The sequence below is a fragment of the Melopsittacus undulatus genome, chromosome 4, assembly GCF_012275295.1.
Source record: "Melopsittacus undulatus isolate bMelUnd1 chromosome 4, bMelUnd1.mat.Z, whole genome shotgun sequence".
Classification (NCBI taxonomy): Eukaryota; Metazoa; Chordata; class Aves; order Psittaciformes; family Psittaculidae; genus Melopsittacus; species Melopsittacus undulatus.
The window spans coordinates 93,889,319-93,907,319 of record NC_047530.1 but is presented as its reverse complement, the minus strand read 5'-3'; the positions used below and the strand labels follow the sequence as shown (position 1 = coordinate 93,907,319).

The following is an 18,001-nucleotide window of genomic DNA, read 5'->3' as shown; positions in this document are numbered from 1 at the left end:
AAGAATTTTCACAAAATTATCTAATATGTTTAGGGGTTGTGAGAGAACCCTAATGGTTACTTAAAACAAAAGCAGGTATGCTTTCAGATATAATGCAAAGCATTGTGCTTGTCTGAAGTACAGAAGCATAGCAAGAAACTAGGAAAGTACAAAATGCAAGACTTGCGTGTAAGAGGATTTTACTTCTTATCTAAAGCAGTGTCCAGTGTCAAAAGAAAATTCCTAATTCGTACAAATGGCAAATAGTCAGCTCTGTAAGTTCATCACTTCCTTGTCATACTTGGTAGTTGGAAGTTTTAACAGCTTTCATTCAGCAAAGCCACATACCATTTTTTATTTATCATGACAGATCTGCTGCAACTTAAAAGCCCAGTTAGACTGCACATTTGATTAACAATGAAGTTTTACTTTTAAGATGACAGAAGTAACAAGCCATGCTGGTTGCCAAGGACCAATTATTCATCTTAAAGTACTACCAAGAAAAAAGAAAAAAAAAAGGAAAAAAAAAGAAAAAAGAGAAAAGGGGAAATCTATGCAGGCATAAGGTTTGTGGTCATTTTAAGTTTTATGCCACACACTCTCCAGAAGCACTGGACAGATTGGAGTTATCAAAACTCTTGCACTCAGAACATTCACACTTTTGAAAAGTTAAGTTGCTGTGGGGCAGGAAACAGAGCAGGAGATTAAGTATATCAAAGCCTTAAGTCTACAGTGGAAGACAGAAATAGGTCAGAGCCCTGGCTAAGTTTAATTTGAAGGGTTCTCAGAACTACTTCAGGTTACTGGACATCATGCTCAAAAAAAAAAAAAAAAACTAACCAAAAACCCAAGAACCCTAAATGCAGGTATTGATGAGGTTTTTTTTGTTTATTTGTTTAAAAACCAGCATACATTTAGCCAAGCTAGTCTTTTGATACTCAGCAGGTGGTAGTAGACTAGCCAGTTGCAAGCTTTATTAACCATATCAAAAGCAGAGATGTCCTGGCCAACCACTCCCAGTTAAAACTCAGCTCAACATATTCATGTCTTCCCTTTAAAAGGGTCTGTGCATGGTGGGGGTGATGGTGGGAGAAACATACCATTTTTTCCTTACTAATTTAAGCAATCACTATCCTTCTCACATTATTAACTTCTTGACTTAAATAAAATTTGACTTTTTACTGCAGCAAAACCTCCTTTTTTTTCCTCTTCCATTCAGGCAAAAGTAAGGACAGTGACATAATCCCTCCATTCCTACTGTTTAAGTCCTCCAACTTTCACTTTTGTTTCCCCACCCACCTTTTCTTTAGGGTGGCTTTTCTAAGTCTCATCTCCAGCTGCCCAATAACTCCAGACCACTGCTTTTGAAAGTTCCATTTCTCCACACTCCCCACCCCCACACACATTTCACTGTCACTTTACTTTCAATGCCAACTTATCTGCTACCATTCAAGCAAGCAACAATTCCTTACAGAAAAAAATCAGTTTTCTAAAAGTTAAACCAGTTTTAAGATAGATTTACATCTTTGCATAAGGAAAATTGAGACGTCCAAGACTTACATAGTCTTTTACAGTTTCTTCTAAAAGGGAAATTAAATCTTGTAGTCTCATAATAGCATCATCTTTTTGTTCCACTATGTCCATTAGTTCTTGAATCCTTTTATTCTGTGTATTCATTTTCTTGAAAATGAAAAAAACAGTATTTCGGTGTTAAATTTTAACTACTTGGAAGCAATATCAGTTATAACAGAATTTTAAGCTACTGGAATTCTGTATTAAACCACATCATTTTGCACAAGTTTTTTCTTGAGATAGTTACCTCGGATGCTTCTTTAAGCTGCTCAGATGACTCAGCTAATTTTATCATCTGTGTTTCAATGTCTGTAACAAGAAAAGACTGTATCAAATAAGCAGCCAATATGCCATTTATTAGTCTATCTTTTCAGGTCTTGTGATAACTCAGTAGCTTTTGAATAAATTTATTTATTTCAATGTTGACATCTACTCATAAGACATTTTGGAAGTAGATTTTTTTTAAACAGAATTGAGCCTTGCAACCCATGTAAAATACAGATCATGCCAAGAGACTCCTGGTGAAACTGTATTATAAAGGTATTGTTACTTTTTCCTCTATGAACGTTCCACAGGGTAGCCAAAAACTGTGCATCAGCAGAATGTAAAGTGCTGGCACTACAATATCATGAAATCAAGATTCAATTTTGTTTTATCCCACGATTCAGAAGCCTGCAATAGATAAAATTAAGTTGTCTTAAAAATAGAATAACCAAGACCTGTGGAATTGCTCAAACTGAACATACATAAAACAACTGCTTACCACCTTGATACATATGATTTGGTTCCAAAATCCTGCTTAACTAGATCATTTGTTCTACTCAGAATCATAGAATAGCTAGGGTTGGAAAGGACCTTAAAATCATCAAGTTCCAGCTCCCCTGCCATGGGCAGGGACACCTCACACTAAACCATGTCACCATGTCACAAGGCTCTGTCCAACCTGGCCTTGAACACCGCCAGGGATGCAGCAGTCAGTAGTCAGTCCTTTCTTTTTTTTCTGCTTTTCACATCACAGTTACACCCAGCTCACCCTTGCTTTTCTTTGCCAGCTCTCCTTCAGCTTTGATTAGTTCCTTGGTTTTCATTGTCAGCTCTTCTTTGGTCTTAGTTAGCTCAGTGGTAGTTTTTCCCAGTTCTTTTTCAAGCCAAGCTATAGCTTTCTGTGGGTCCTCTAGACTCTCAATGTACTTCTGTGCCTCTTCTGCTTGCTGTTTGATATCTGCAATATCATCCTGCACAGAAGCAATAATGCCTTCAAGATCAGTGTAGGTACCTGGCTGAATGCTATGGTGTTCATCCTGAAAGAAAATTTATACCCATTTAGAAATATCAAATAATTACCCAATAGTCATTATTTCTACAGAAAAATCGGAAGACCATTATGAATTCAAACATATAAGTACAGTTAATTCCCGTTTCAAAACCATCATGTGGTTTTATCTGTTTTGATTGCCAGTTTTTGTCTACCTTTATACACAACTCGGCAGTATCAAGTCATAACTATTCTGACTTTTTAAAACAGCTAATGACCCACCACATTTCTTTTTACATCACCAAAAAAGCATCTCTTCCAAACTTTGTGCAAAAGCAGGTATTATTTTTTTTTACCTGAGAACATTGACTAAATACAGCAAGAGAACAGTTTTAGTAGGAATACATCTGAAATTTTCATATATTAGTAAAAGTTTGTACTGATTTATCAAATTAAGCTGTGCTTAAAACATTGACTACATCTTTCCTCTTCACAGCTTTTAGGGTTTTTTTGGTAGTTTTGAAGATGAAGGATACAAAGGATAAAGAATAAAAAGAATACCTTTGGTAGTGGTGGTTGTTTTTTTTGGTTTTGTGGTTTGATATGGATTTCTTTTTGGGGGGTGTTTTTGTTTATTTTGTTTGGTTTTCTGGGTGGGGGGAATGGGGGGCAGCTGGTTTTTGTTTTGTGGTGTGGGTTTTTTGTTGTTGTTGTTTCTTGGTTTAAAAACACAAAGTGTTCCAAACAAGAGCCACTCTCAAGTTGAGAGTCTAGCTATCACCTCAGTGTATACTCAGTTCTTATTGCCTCAGTTGTAGCTACAACAGCCTTAAGAGAAAAAAAAAAGTCTGAGAGCATGCCATTACAGTCTTTATATGGGGCCTAAGGAGTCATCTTCAAATACTTTAGAGCACCTAAAGCAATAGATTTAATATCTTATTTTTCCACACACACAGCAATTTCTTCAAACACAATAACTTTTACTTTGTGTGGCAGGAATGCAGAAAACCCCAAAGATGCTTAAATGCACACCCATCCAAGTCTCAACAACTACTATTAAACTGGATAAATACATCTTGCTGAGGATACAGTTACACAGCACAATCTCTGAAACCACTCTTCTAATCCCCAAGACATAATGGCCACAATGAGTAGCTAGTAAAAGAGATGTTTGAGCATGGGGTAGGGGGTGTGCAAAGGTAAAAGTACCAGAGGTCCAGCTTGCTCACTGCCAGGCGTGTCTTTGTATCCTTCATCTGTGTCTTTAATATAACCCTTTACAAGTTCCTTGAAGATTTCCAGGCGTCTTTCAGTATTCTCTTCATGTCGTTCTCGTTCCCGAGAAAGGCATTCTCTATATAGTAGGAAAAATACAGTCAGATAAAAGCTAGCTAGCACAAGATGCTAAGAAGTTATTAGTACAGTTGCTTATAAACAAAAGTTGTTTATTTTAGCACAATAGAATGATACACAAAACAGTGCTGCTACACCAAAATACAAGTATATTTCCCATGCCAAACACCCCCAGAGAATGAGGGGAGAGTAATATATTCAAAGACTACGGATGGCACTTAAAGTTTTTTAGTAAGCTTCTTGAGTCACAATACCTGTCTGGAGTACCCCCAAGACTTCAGTAACTAAAGAACACGCAAGTGTCCCTCTTTTTAATAGAAATCCTATGAAAAAAGCCTTTCTTGCAGGGAAAGCTCTAACGGAACAAACACCACTTACAGATTAGACATTTTCCCTGAACTCATCATCCAAATAGAAAAACTGATGTATTAACAGATGCAAGTCTATCAGACGAGCGTGGATGGTTTCTTTTGGCCGAGAGACAGGTTTACGAAACAAGTGAATTTTACTTTTTTTTTTAATCAGTAATTTTAAAACCGCTTAAAGCTCTCTTACTTGAAATCTCTTTCCCGTTTAGCAAAAAAATGTGTAAATTCCTGTGTGACTTCTTCACGAATTTTTAGTTCCAGCAGGAGCTTGTTACTCTTTTCAGCAATAAGTTTCTTCTTCAAATCTTCTATGAGATTCAGCAGTGTCTAGAATTACCAAAAGTTTTCAATAAACAGTTTCCCACAAGTGACATTTTTTCCCCTTTCCTCAACCATTACAGCGCTTTTAATTGGCAAAAGCTCTTACAGTTCTTTTACTAAGTCATTCATACAACAGGAAGATTCATGAGTAGATTGAACTATCAGCAACTTACAAGTTCACACAGAGTAGGCACCAGCAAACAACAAGCTTCTTACAAGAATTCTGGAAGCTGTCTTTAAAACACAGGCTTAAGCACCATATGATTTGGTTCTTGTTTTCCACATCCTCATTTTGGGGCAATATTAACGAATACTCCACAATAACCTCAAATCCCCTATTCCCTCATCCTTGTCTTCCCTAGAATTGACCAAAACTGCTGTTCTTTAAAGAATAGTTTTCAGATTTTTCTTGTACACAGAACACAAAGAAATAGTCTTCTGTATTGCTAGAAAACAGGTAGTACTACTTGCTGTGCATTGACCATGGGTTACCAAAAGGAGAGAAATAGAAATCTGCAACTCTTCTCTGTCTCTACAGTTTTCCCACAATAGGCACTAAGCCATGAGCAATGCCACTTTTAGATCTGAAGACCATATTCAAGTAGAATAATAGTGATCAGGAGAAAAAAAAAAAAAGAACAAAAAAAACACTAAAAAATCATGAGATGGGAAAATGAGAATACTACTTTGTTTCAAGTCTCCATTCTACACTAATTCTTAAAGAAGCCTTAGCACATACCATATAGTCTTCTTTTCCCATACAAACTTGATCTGCTTCATGTTGCTGCACTGCTTCTCCTGACATGTGCTGTTCCTCATCATCATCTTCAATCACATCTTCTAAGCTCCTATCCCACAGCATAGTAGTTCTTTTCCTTGGGATTAGCATTTTAGTGTCAAGTAGTGATGATTCTTTTCCTGATTTCTGGTCAAATGACTGAACTTGGGGAAGAATTGATGCATCCATAACAAAGACCTACCCAGAAAATAAAGAACAAAGCCACCAGTAATTTCTTAAACCTCTATTGGCACTTCCAGGAGACAGCTGTTAGAACTCTCCTATAGGTCCCCTGAGACTATCCTGTGTTCAGAGTCACTACTTAGATCAGTTCCCAGCTAGGGTACCAAAGACTTACTTTATAACCTAACCCTTCTTCTGACCCTAGGAACACCAAGTTTTACAAGCTGAACAACCTACAAGAGGGTTGCCACCTGACACACCAACATATTTCTATTTTTCCTATATTTAGAGTTTCTAGTTGCATTACATAAAAAAATAGAACTTGTAGGATAACATTTAAATAGCTGTATCACCTCTACAGTCTGCTCCTTCTGGTGTTGTACTTAACCTGCTTAGACAAGCCCACATGCCAAAGGCCTGGACCTCCCTCCACCTACCCACTGAAACCTCTCTTTCAAACTCTGGTGGTCAACCTATTTTAATCAATATTTCAGTTGAGCAATATTCAAATTAAGATGGCAGTAGTACATGGGGAGCTAGAATTGTTCCTAGGTGACAGCATATCATGACCACTGAAAGAAGTTTACCCAGCTCTCAGGCAATTTCTTCCAAATACAGCAAGTGTCTTGTTAGGCCGGACATTTTATAGTAATTACAGATTTTCAGCAAAGCAGTAAAGCCTGACTAGGAGTAATTAGAAAATATGATTGCAATGAGACAAAAATCCAGTAACTAAGTTTATTCTTACAAGTGAGAACACCTGCCCTTTAAATGCAAATCAGAAGTACTGATCACAAGATGAAATACTACACACTTACTTTTTGTGCAATGGCTGAGAACTTTAGCACATTGAGTGTTTCCTCATACGCTGATGCACACTGGCTTATATTTACTATCATATAGATCTTTCCCTTTCCATTGAAGAATCCTTGGAAGTAGTGAGTTAACTTACTTTCCCGAAAGGGTATGTGCTGCTGTAACCTTTGAAGACAGAAGAACAGATGACCAGAAGGTTAATAATTTCCAGTTAGTGTCAGAGCTATGCAGTGGAACCCAAACACTTAAATATTTATAAAAGTAATCTTTAAGGTTATTTTGGACTAGATAAAGCCATTTGTGAAAAGACTGTGCAGCTGATGCAAACTGCTGCTTTAGCCATTGTCTCAGATCAGCTATAGCAATGCATTTAGAGGGAACACTGAAACCAACAGCATGCTCAATGTACAACATAAGATAGGTCAACATGACTTCATGTTACCTCAAGCACACCTCTTTTCCTTTCCACATTCATGGAAAGCATATACTTAGTTCTAGGCAGTATTCAACACTACCAGAGACCCCCTACTCAGTATCCTGTTTCTGAAAACAGACAATTGCAAGAAAACAAGTATACATCAAACACATGGAGATACTTGTCAGAATTTTCCTAATCCCCAGCAGTTTAGCTTTTCCAAAATCAAAAGCTGTGACCCTGAACATAACAGCTGGTGATGTAGTTTTTTTCTTATGGTAAGAATTTTTATGAGAATTCCTAAGATATATGACTAAAGACACATTTGCCACTGAATAAGTTGGCTGCATTTTGGACACACAGTAGCTATTCAGTTATATGAACAGTAATGTAGAACTCAAGATAGTGACACTCCTGACAGAATACATGCACAGCTCATAAGTTGCTTTGCTGCAGGACTGAGACAAAACTCCTTTAAGAAAGTTACTGCTTCCAATCGAGCTTGCAAAGGGGCACACTTTAACATTTTAAGAGATCATGCTTTAGAATATTTCTTCTATATTGTTAAAATTCAAAGTTAAGATAAAAACAACAAAAACCCCACATTCTAAATAGACTAACAGCTTATAAGCAGCTGCCAATAGAAGTACACAGAAAATAGAGTTAGTTCTAAGGAATAATAGAAGGCTGAAAATTTGACTCTAACACAAGTTTAAACAACTCTTTTCCAAAGTTTGTTGGATAAGCCAAGCTCAGAAGCAAGTTAAATTGATAAAATCCATAACAGCATGTATAAAGGATGTCAAAATTTGAATGATATAAGGAACAAAACAAAGCAAGTTTAATGATAGCTTTCCTAGATCAACACAACTTTACAATACAGACTTTATATATCTTTTCTACCAAAACCTTAGTGAGAGCACTGTCCGTTTTAAACAATAGCTTTTACATGTGCTAGGCAATATTTAAAATCCACAACCAGTTTGCAATTCATAAGAGGACTTACTTTGACTGTTGACAGTTCTTGAGTGCATTAATACACTTGCCTAGAATCAGGAGAGAAGTGTTTATGTTTCCACTCTCTTTCAATCTATCACCTTCATTACGGGTCTTGGTACATCTTTCTGAACCAGCAAGATCACACAGTGACAATCTGAAAGGAGATAAAGAAATACACTTTATCTACCTTTGAGCACAAAGAAATTACTTGCTTATAAACCCACTTTTCTTAGAGAAAGAATTTCTTGCTGCTTCCCTAAACAAGTTTCACACTACTGCTTGCCAAACTCTTTCCCAGTAGGTTTCCCATTCCTCCCCCCCCAGTTCCTTCTGAGGATTTACATGAGTTCAGGAGTACAGCAGGCTAACTGAATCCTGTGTTGAACAGTGGAGACAAGATACAGAACAGCATTGACACCTGATGGCTTGAGGTAGAGGACCAAGTATCATATGAATTTAGAAAGTGGGGAAAACTGTATTTGCATGAGGCTCTACCAGGGAGTTCTGGGTGTGTAGTGCAGTACCAGCACATCAACATGTAAGATAACTGACAATATCATAAAAGAAGAGGGAGACTCAGCTCTGAACTTACTCATTGACTCGAATCACTTGCAGTGCTCCTGAATTTTCAATTTTCAATATCTTAACTGTGAATATGCTGTGACTAAAAGAAATTTAAATTAGTAGAGAAGTGAAAATATTTTTAGCCTCCATCATACCTGTTTAAAACACTGCTAAATCTACCAACATATCTAAGCATATACCCTAGCAGACAAACTTTTGAAAATATACTTATGTAACACTTATTTTGCTTTTTCCTCAAACAGATAGAATAAGAGCCGAGTGCTTTTGCCTGAAGGAGACTATTTGATAAAACATTGTTAGGTTTAGTAAATGCTCATCTTATTGAAGGATTTAATCCTTTTGGCTTAAAGCACCGCTAAAGCATGCCAAACCCTAAACCTAGATATCTAGATCTTCTTCCTAAGCCTAGACATCTAGACCTTCTTAAAGCTTCTTCCCTAGACCTTCAAGCCATATTTTTGTTACATGCTCCATCCCACACACCATCCTATGTCCAGTATTATTCAATGTTTCTCACCTCCTGCTGGAATAAGGATTTAGTTTCGTGCTTGCAACACTCTGCTGTTTCAACCCCAGTTTTAGAAGTCGAAAAGCTTCTTTAGAATCAGAAATTTGTACCCACTGCAGACCTTTAGGAAGAACAAACATGATAAGCTTGTAGATATCAAAAAGTAAGAAGGGCTTCAGAGATAGTATTACTCCTGGTGTGCATGCTATTTGGCAATTTGCAATATATTCCAATCACCTTTTACATATGAACATCCCTTGATGTCTTGAGCAAGGCGTAGCGTTCTTCTTTTCTTGTCATTTGATATAGGAATCAGGAGATCATAAAAACATTCATTGTAAATCTCGAAAAATGAAACCCAAACAGAAAACTTCACATTATTTTTCACAGTTGGTGAAAAAGACTGTCCCGAGTCTTTTAAGAGCTGTTCCAAATCTGCCAAGAATAAAGTATTAGAAGTCAATATAGGCCTAGTAAAGTGAATTTCATTTAAGAAAAAAATTGTAAGTGAAAAACAGCCTTCTAGAACACATGCTGTAGACAAAAACAACTGAGATCCCCTCCCCCTTTATTTAGCATCACATGCTTTCCCTATATAATTGCAAGAGACACTCTACCACTTCCCTTTCCACTTGCAAATTCTATCAAACACACACAGCTTGGCTGGAATTACTCAAGTCTCTCCAATATTTTTAGAAGATTTAATTCAATCAACAAGTACACTTCATTTTGACTTTTTAAAGTAAACCTAGGTAGTTTTTAAGTGCGATAATTGAATTACCTACAGGTACTCTAAAAGCCTGTCAGAACACCACTAGGGCCCACAGAATAAGTAGTACTGTTTTCTGCACAGGTAACTTGCTTACTACCCAATTCACAGGCATATAAAAATGCCAAGTAGTCATTTTATTATTAACATAGGCTGTAAGTCAGTTATTGACCTGAAGAAAGCTTCTTTGCTAGCTTTAACTATAATTCTTAATATTAAACATACCATTAGAATCAACTGGTGCTTTGCTGGTGGTGCTGTTTTGATGGTCTACCTATAAAAGAGAATAGACTTGAAGATACATTGTTGACTATACACGAGTTACTCCTGTAGTAGCTCTATTGTTCTACTAGATAGGAATGCTGCACAGTTGTAATATGCCAATACAAAGACCATGCCTACATGTTATGCCTAGTGCACCAGTAGACTCCTGATGAAAGGATCGTTCTTACTTTAATAATCATTCCTGACACTTCCCTTATGTCAGGCCTTATCACAGCATACAGCACTTCAGCTTGCTGAACCAGAAGAAAATGAGCCACAGAAAAAGAGAGAAGGGAGAGCCCACAGAGAAACAGGATTATTTAAACAGGATGATTTGCAGGAGTCCAGTTGCAGTTTACACATTATGCTTATCATGGCTAAGTAGAGTCCCGATTTTTTTTTTATTATTATTGACATTTTGTTAATCCAGAACTCCTTATCTTGCAGCTTATTAGGTCAACTCTCAGAAAGAGTTAAGTGTAGACTATATGTTCACTTAAGAAATTAAGTGAGCAATTTATTGCTTCATGATTCAACTGTGAAAGGTTTCTACAGCCTGTAATAAAGTCTAGGTCTTATGAAGGTAACAAAAATCTTCTGCTATGCTCGGCAATAAAAGAAAACCACAAATCTAGAAAAGATCAAAGAACAAATCAGAGTTATGAGCTTCATACACATATACTCCATTCCCAGTTTTAGTTTTGGGTGAATGATTTTTGTTTAGAACAGAACTGCCTAAAGAGAAGAAAACAGGCGTGGTTTAGGTCAGTTTGGTTTTGTTTGGGTGTTTGTTTTTTGTTTGGTTGGTTTGTTTGGGTTTTTTAATGTTTTGTCACAGTTATATTTCATCTAAAGCTGGAATTCTATAAAGATATTCCTGAAATAGTTAAATGGTTTGGTAATCAAACTTTTAGGTTTGAGCTTTATACATAAAAAACACCCATCAAAATCTGTCTCTTAATATAGATACAAACTTTGCCACCAAATTTATAAGACAAAGTATTGCTTTTTTAAGCACAGTTTCAGAAGCTAGAGGGAACATATATGTGTATTCAATGCATGTATAACAGGCTTTTCTGAAATTCTTAGACTGTTACAGCTAGATTTAACATGGGCCTGAGCTTTTGAAGTGAAGTTTTGAAGAATTTTGCTGCCACCTGCCTTCCACACTGGAGAAATCCAGTTAAATAAGATTAAAAAAAAAGTCACATATATTACAAGACACAACAGCCAGAATGCTTCATTATAGCCTAGCATACTGCTAGGGAGATAAACTAAGCATTTTCATTAAAGATAAAAAAACAGAGAGAGAAAAAACACCACAATATCCCTTCCTAGTTCAAATTGCTACCATACACTCAGGTTTCTTATTCCATCCATTTCAGAACTCAAAAAAAAAAGTCAAGAAAAAGGGTATCCTTATATAAAATAAAAATCCCTTATAACTATAATTAGACTAAACAGCTTCAGAATTCCAGGCAGCTCCTGAAACTGAAATGCATTTCTGGACAACTCAACAGTAGATCTGTTTAAGAAGGAAGCCCAGCAAAAAACTCATTTTAATTCAGATTTTTAGAAGTCCACTAGCTTTATAGCTCTGTGGTTAAAATAAAAAAAAAAAAAAAATTGCTTCTTCTGAGAATACCGGCCAAACAGAAAGAGGGTAACAACCTCAAAATCATTAATTTCAGTACAGTATCCTGAAGACAGTAATTCTTTAAAAGACCAGACTTACTAGTATCTCCACAAATGCGGATACTATTAGTGTACAGTCCTTTTTAAGCACCAGCAACCCTACAGGATAAATTGTCAGGTGCCCAAGCTACAGAAAAACACACCCTTAAGTTTATTTCCTATCAAGTATTCAGCTATGAGAGAGAAATCCACAGAACAGGGTTCATCAGCTCTACTGCCAGTTTACTGCTCATCTGAATAGCTGGCTGACACCAAATAGACATGTCCATGCTTAAATACAGTCTTTCTATTGAGAAATTAATAGGGTAACATTTGAGCTATGTAAAGATGTACATATTCATTGGTATAGGAAGAAGTGATTTTCTACCTCTTTTGTTAGGCGAAGTATTGAATTTTTAATAGCAATTTCTTCTCTCACTTGATCTTTAGTCAGCTTTATATAATCTCTACATCGATGGGGTTTGAGATCCATTGCCGTGTATAACTTTCCTTGAATGCTTTTAAACAACATATCCATAGTCCTTGGCAGAATACCAACATCATCTTCTGTCCCTGAAGGCACCATACAAAAGAAAGATTCTAATTATTACTGGGACCAAGGTAAACAGATAAATGAAAACAAAAATAAGCAATTCTAATCTCAAGGGATACATGAGTAATTTGGAGGCCATTAACAGCATCAGGCACTAGGGTTTTGTTTTTTGTCATTGTTGTTTGTTTTCTCAATATAACAGAAACATCATTAAAGTTTTAGAAAGTATTCAGAATTCAGCAACTGCTCATGCTCTATCTACACTTCTAACAATAAGGGGTAAAACATACGACAAAAAAAAACTGCTGAGGTATTCTCATAAGCTTAGCCTTAAAGGAAAAAAAAACCCACCCAAACAAAAATACTACAACCAACAAGACAGAGAACTGCAGTTTTTGAAATTGCATTTCACAAGCAGCCTTGACTCACTCTCTCAAGCAAGTAATCTTGAAATACAAGCCATTACTTATCTCTCAGCTGTTGTCCTGTATTAATTCCACAGACCCTACAAAAGAAGTACTAGAAGCCTTGTGGAAAAACACACACCTTCCCCTATCCCAGACCCTTTTCTCAGAGCTTACTACTTTTGCTCCTGAAAGGCAAAAAGGAGTCAAATAAAAGATTTTGTGCACACTCAATTTTTCTGAATCCAGATGCAAGTTTAAGGGTTCACTTAACTGATTTCTAAACCAGAGAGAACGTGACAAACTAGAAGAGAAACTACTGTTCTGTCTCAGACTCTGACAGCATTATCTTCCAGCCTGAGAGTTTCTGCTACTCTTGAGACAGATGGGCTTCTAAGAGTTACGGCACTAGCTGCACCACATAAATCAGAACTTATATAAAATCTAGGTAGCACTTGAAAACAAAGCCAGGAACTAAATAACATAGGAAATTAAAGTACCATTGCCTTATGTTTGTTTCTCATCATAGAATCATAGAATAGTTAAGATTGGAAAGGACCTCAAGATCATCTAGTTCCAACCTCCCTGCCATGGGCAGGGACACCTCACACTAAACCATATCACCCAAGGCTTCATCCAACCTGGTCTTGAACACTGCCAGGGATAGAGCATTCACTACCTCCCTGGGCAACCCATTCCAGTACCTCACCACCCTAACATTGTCTCTCTTCTCTAATCGTTTCTTGTTTATTGTGATGTCATTTGTTAGTCAACTTAACATGAACAAAGTAACACTCAACAGGCAAACAATAAACAGTCTTAAAAAAAAAAAAGACACAAAAACCCAAATGCTAGTCTAGCATAAAGTGACTTACACACCTTTCATATCCTGGTACATAGAAGGTCTGTTTTCCTAACTCACTCTCCTCCCTGACATTCTAGATGCTTCAAGGGAAAAAGTAAAAATCAAACAGCTAGTTGAAATTATTATAGCCTTACAGATCACTATATGCTTACTTTAACTCTGCGAGGGAATCCATCTGTTGGCAGCTTAGTGATATTTGTTATGGAAGGGGACTTGCAAAGGCTATTTATTAAGATTCAAGATAAGCTAGTGTCTAGGACCTACACTTCAAATAAAGGAAAAAGATATAATATTTCTGCTAGAAGCAGTGAACACTCAAAAAAGAAATATCATTCCAGGATAACTCATTTCTGCTTATACCTCGGAATGTGTAGGTTTTCCCAGCATTCGTAACACCATATGTAAAAATAAGGCGATTATATCCATCTAAGAAATCTTGCACTGGTTGCTTCATGGCACCTTCAAAGACTTCTTCTTGAGTTGATTCAGGTCCAAACACCTGAGCATAAACAAAATAAAGGTATCTCTTGGCAAAGCGATTATTAGAGGCTTCTAAAGAATCTTTTAAGTATTATATATTTGTAAGCTTAAAGACTTTTGACAGTTTAAAAATCTAGTTTGCTTAGTATTAAATAAGTTGAATCAAGTTTTTTCCACAAATAAATTGAAAACATTTAAAGACAATTAATTTACTTTTGAGAAAGTGAACTTCTGTATGGTCTGTCCAGCATTCTTTTCACTTAGTCGACTCAAACAGTTTTTGGGGGCCTTCAGTATGATGCTTGTTGAGTCTTCAAGTGAAACACAGTCCTATCAAAAGGAAACATAATCAATGCAGGCATCAAGAGAATAAGAGAGCTCAAATTACAGGGGAAAAAACCACCCCTATACATTTAAGGTATTTTTAAACTAATTAAGTTTCACACCTGGAATTCATTCTCTCTTTCCAATGATGTAAAAGGCCTAATACGCAGACAAACTTGTATGTGTCCCTTAGACTCCAAACTGCTCCTCTTAAGTAAAAAAAAAAAGAAATAAAGTTAGAAATTTGTCAAGATTCTCTGATAAGTAGCATGTTAAGGCAATTTTATTTTCAACAGACTATTTTGAACAGACTTATTTGATGACATGGGAAGCAAAAGTAATTAATTACATCGGTTTTTACAAGTGCTTAGGCCCCTGCAGAATGTCACTGCCGTAACTTAGTTATTAATCTATCAGCACCTGTATATACACTACATACAAGCCAACTAGATAGCAAGAAAGAAAACCATAAAAACATTCAGCGATTAAGCTGCTCTAAACTGGCAATTAGCCTCATTCATAGAAGACTGATACACTTTGCAAGGTACCAGTGCAGTGCCAGACTACTTAGTCTAATTCTATGCATTTTCTCCAAATTAAAGGCATACTAAAACCACTTTTCATCTTCTATGTAAAATTCTGATTATTGTTGTCAATGAAAGGTCTAAACTCCTTTAAAAGGTATCCAAACAATCCAAGCATCAAAATTTTCTTACCTGGCTTGTATCTGAGCTTGAAGAAACCAAAGAAAATTCAGTAGAGAGATCTGCTTTAATATCTTCCACATTTACTGGTCCTGTTCTTTGAGGTGGCTCAATACTAGAAATATAGGAGCGTCTGAAAAATCCCTCATTATCCAGTATTGGTTCCATCCTGCAAGATAAAACAAAACTATTTCTCTCTGATTATACAATGTAGAGCTCGTGAAGTCCCTTAGAATGCAATTTGAAGCCAATAGGTTCAATTTCTCCCAGGACAAAATTTTCTTTATTCTATATATAATTTACATAGACAGTTTCTGATAGCTAGGGAGAGGGTCCGCAGAAGGGTCAGCGTCGTGATGAAACAAGAGCAGCCATTCTTTCATTTTTCTTTTAATGGAAAGCAACTGCTTACCAGAAAAAGCCTTACACATATACCACAACTTTGCTAAAAACCATGTCTGACAAAGAAGATAAAATAAAAACCCCCACCAAACAAATCATATTGCTCCACATCCACTTGTCCATCATCCCATTATAGCATCCATTTCGAATACTCATTGCACGAGTAACAAAAAATTCATGGATATCTCTGCAGGACCTGATAAATTCCAAAGACCAAAAAATACCTTTAGCTATTAAGGGAACACTAGAAAATTAAAAGACATCATGTCACAGTAGGAGTTAAAGTATTGCCTTTTAGTATTTTTCAACCATTTTATGCGTCAGCAATTCATTTATAAATACATACTTTAAAGACTTTGGTCCATCTCAGAACCTGGGAAAATTTGCTATAGAAAATGAAATACATTAATTCAATGTTGAGTAGACAGGTAAATTTTAAAATAACTTTTTAAAAGTGCATTTAAAAATATTAGTATGTTTTGTTGGCATTTTACTCTTACTGCTTTTTCCTGTGGAGTTACAGATGTGGCTTGGCAGCTTTAATTACGGATCGAGTTTAAAATAACCAACTCATTGGGCTCATAGAGGATGGCAGTAAGCATTGCAGCAAATGGACACCTACTACGTGACCTCCTAGTTCTGAAACGAACGTGGAGTGTTCATTAAAGCAATGGACAGATCAGAGATGGTTCAAAGCTCCTTTGCTCAAGAAGAGTCGTGAAGAGTCGTGCCTATAAAGCAGTTCTAACTCTTTTGCTCCCCCCAGCATAAAACCTGGAACATGTCTGCACTTCAGAGACAAAACACTTCAAAGCTTAGTCTTCTTTCCCAGCCTGTAGAAGGCAGACACAGAACTTAATTAAGCTAGGCAAATGTCACCAAGCTACAAATGAGGTAGAGTTATAGGTAAACTAAGCGGCAACATTTACTTTATTTCTTCTAATAAAGAGTTTTATTTTGTCAGGCCTGGTATCAAAGCAAGGAAAACTTGGCCTGAAATACTATCACAGCTTGAACAAACGCCAACCTGTAACTAACCTACTACAGGAAACAAGCATACCTGTGCTTTCACCATCTAGAAGTCTTACTGATCAGATACAGAAAGTCACAGTGTAAAACTCTTATCAGGACTTGACAGGAAAAGGATTTGTTAAATAACTGACACCTTAGTTGCTTTAAATATAAACTTAAAATATGATTTGTGAAGATTCTTTACTGTTAGGGTGGTGAGGTACTGGAATGGGTTGCCCAGGGAGGTTGTGAATGCTCCATCCCTGGCAGTGTTCAAGACCAGGTTGGATGAAGCCTTGGGTGGCATGGTTTAGTGTGAGGTGTCCCTGCCCATGGCAGGGGGGATGGAACTAGATGATCTTGAGGTCCTTTCCAATCCTAACTATTCTATGATTCTATTATGCTCTTATTCTGTACCTTTTTACACAACTCAAAAAATACTAAGCTATCTTTGCAAAGCTGGAACTCCAAATGCTCATATGAGCCCAGCACTCAAACCAGTAAAGTTCAGCCAGTTAACACGGAAAACCCAAGATGCAGACTTATCCATCTCCACAGCGTGTCATACAGCACAGTAATTACCATAGCTATTCTTATGTCAACAGGTATACTACCTGGCTGTAAGCACCAAAGGGTACTTACATACTGGGATATGTTACTGTAACTTTGCTTATAGTGACAGTAGAGTTTAGAGCTGCAGGAGCCCTAGCAGAAAGGGATCCAGAAAGGCACACACAGCAAACTGTTGTTACAGTACACACACAGGCTGTGTACTTCCTTTAAGCAGCACAAGAAAGGATAGAAAAGGCTCCTCAGACTGTCAGCTTGACATCAGATATTACATGAAAATAAAGGAAAAACAAAAGAAAAGTAACATTTTCCCTCTCCAAATATCAACCTTTCACTTCAAGGCTCTGCACTATTTTCCCGGTTTATATAGGGCCCTGGCACATTGCCTTGTCAGCATCACGGCCCTGGGCCAAGCATTACCCGCGGCTTTCAAGTCCGGCAGCCGTACCCAGCTTCCAGACTCCCCCCAGTCCAAGACTTCCCACACACCATTGCTACCAGCAGGCGCCAGCCGCGATGAGAAGAGACCCCAGCACCGCCCCCCAGGACGGCAACCCACACTGCTGCTTCCCAGCTCAGCCACCCGCGGGCCGCGACCACTGCCTCCCTCCCACCTCAAAGGAAGGCCCAGCAGCCCCACCACCCGCACAACTTACCTGAGAGCCGAGGCTACACCGGGCGGGCGAAGCCCCCAGCTGCAGGCCCAGGAAAGCAGCCCAGCGCTCCACTTTCCCGACCCACAGCCGTTAGCACCGGTACCACGCTACCGCCACGGCCGTAGCTTCTTTTCAAATCCCACCAATGGCAGCACGCGGCGCCGCGCAGCCTGCTGGGAGTGGGCGTGTCTGG

General features: G+C 37.5%; 1 protein-coding gene across 1 annotated transcript in view; it reads right to left on the bottom strand.

Moving 5' to 3' along the window:
• Window positions 1-17,894, bottom strand: part of KIF20B (kinesin family member 20B) — a 38,425-nt gene extending 20,531 nt beyond the window's left edge. Inside the window, exons 1-18 of the mRNA XM_031044659.2 lie at window positions 17,809-17,894; window positions 15,182-15,338; window positions 14,588-14,674; window positions 14,355-14,471; window positions 14,022-14,160; window positions 12,228-12,412; window positions 10,127-10,175; window positions 9,370-9,567; window positions 9,142-9,253; window positions 8,632-8,703; window positions 8,047-8,193; window positions 6,628-6,790; window positions 5,588-5,824; window positions 4,715-4,854; window positions 4,016-4,160; window positions 2,585-2,852; window positions 1,799-1,860; window positions 1,540-1,659 (exon numbers count right to left, since the gene is read on the bottom strand). Of these exons, the coding sequence (XP_030900519.2) occupies window positions 1,540-1,659; window positions 1,799-1,860; window positions 2,585-2,852; window positions 4,016-4,160; window positions 4,715-4,854; window positions 5,588-5,824; window positions 6,628-6,790; window positions 8,047-8,193; window positions 8,632-8,703; window positions 9,142-9,253; window positions 9,370-9,567; window positions 10,127-10,175; window positions 12,228-12,412; window positions 14,022-14,160; window positions 14,355-14,471; window positions 14,588-14,674; window positions 15,182-15,337 (2,397 nt within the window). The 5' untranslated portion in view covers window position 15,338; window positions 17,809-17,894. The remainder of the gene's footprint in view (window positions 1-1,539; window positions 1,660-1,798; window positions 1,861-2,584; window positions 2,853-4,015; window positions 4,161-4,714; window positions 4,855-5,587; window positions 5,825-6,627; window positions 6,791-8,046; window positions 8,194-8,631; window positions 8,704-9,141; window positions 9,254-9,369; window positions 9,568-10,126; window positions 10,176-12,227; window positions 12,413-14,021; window positions 14,161-14,354; window positions 14,472-14,587; window positions 14,675-15,181; window positions 15,339-17,808) is intronic.
• Between the last annotated feature and the right edge of the window lie 107 nt (window positions 17,895-18,001).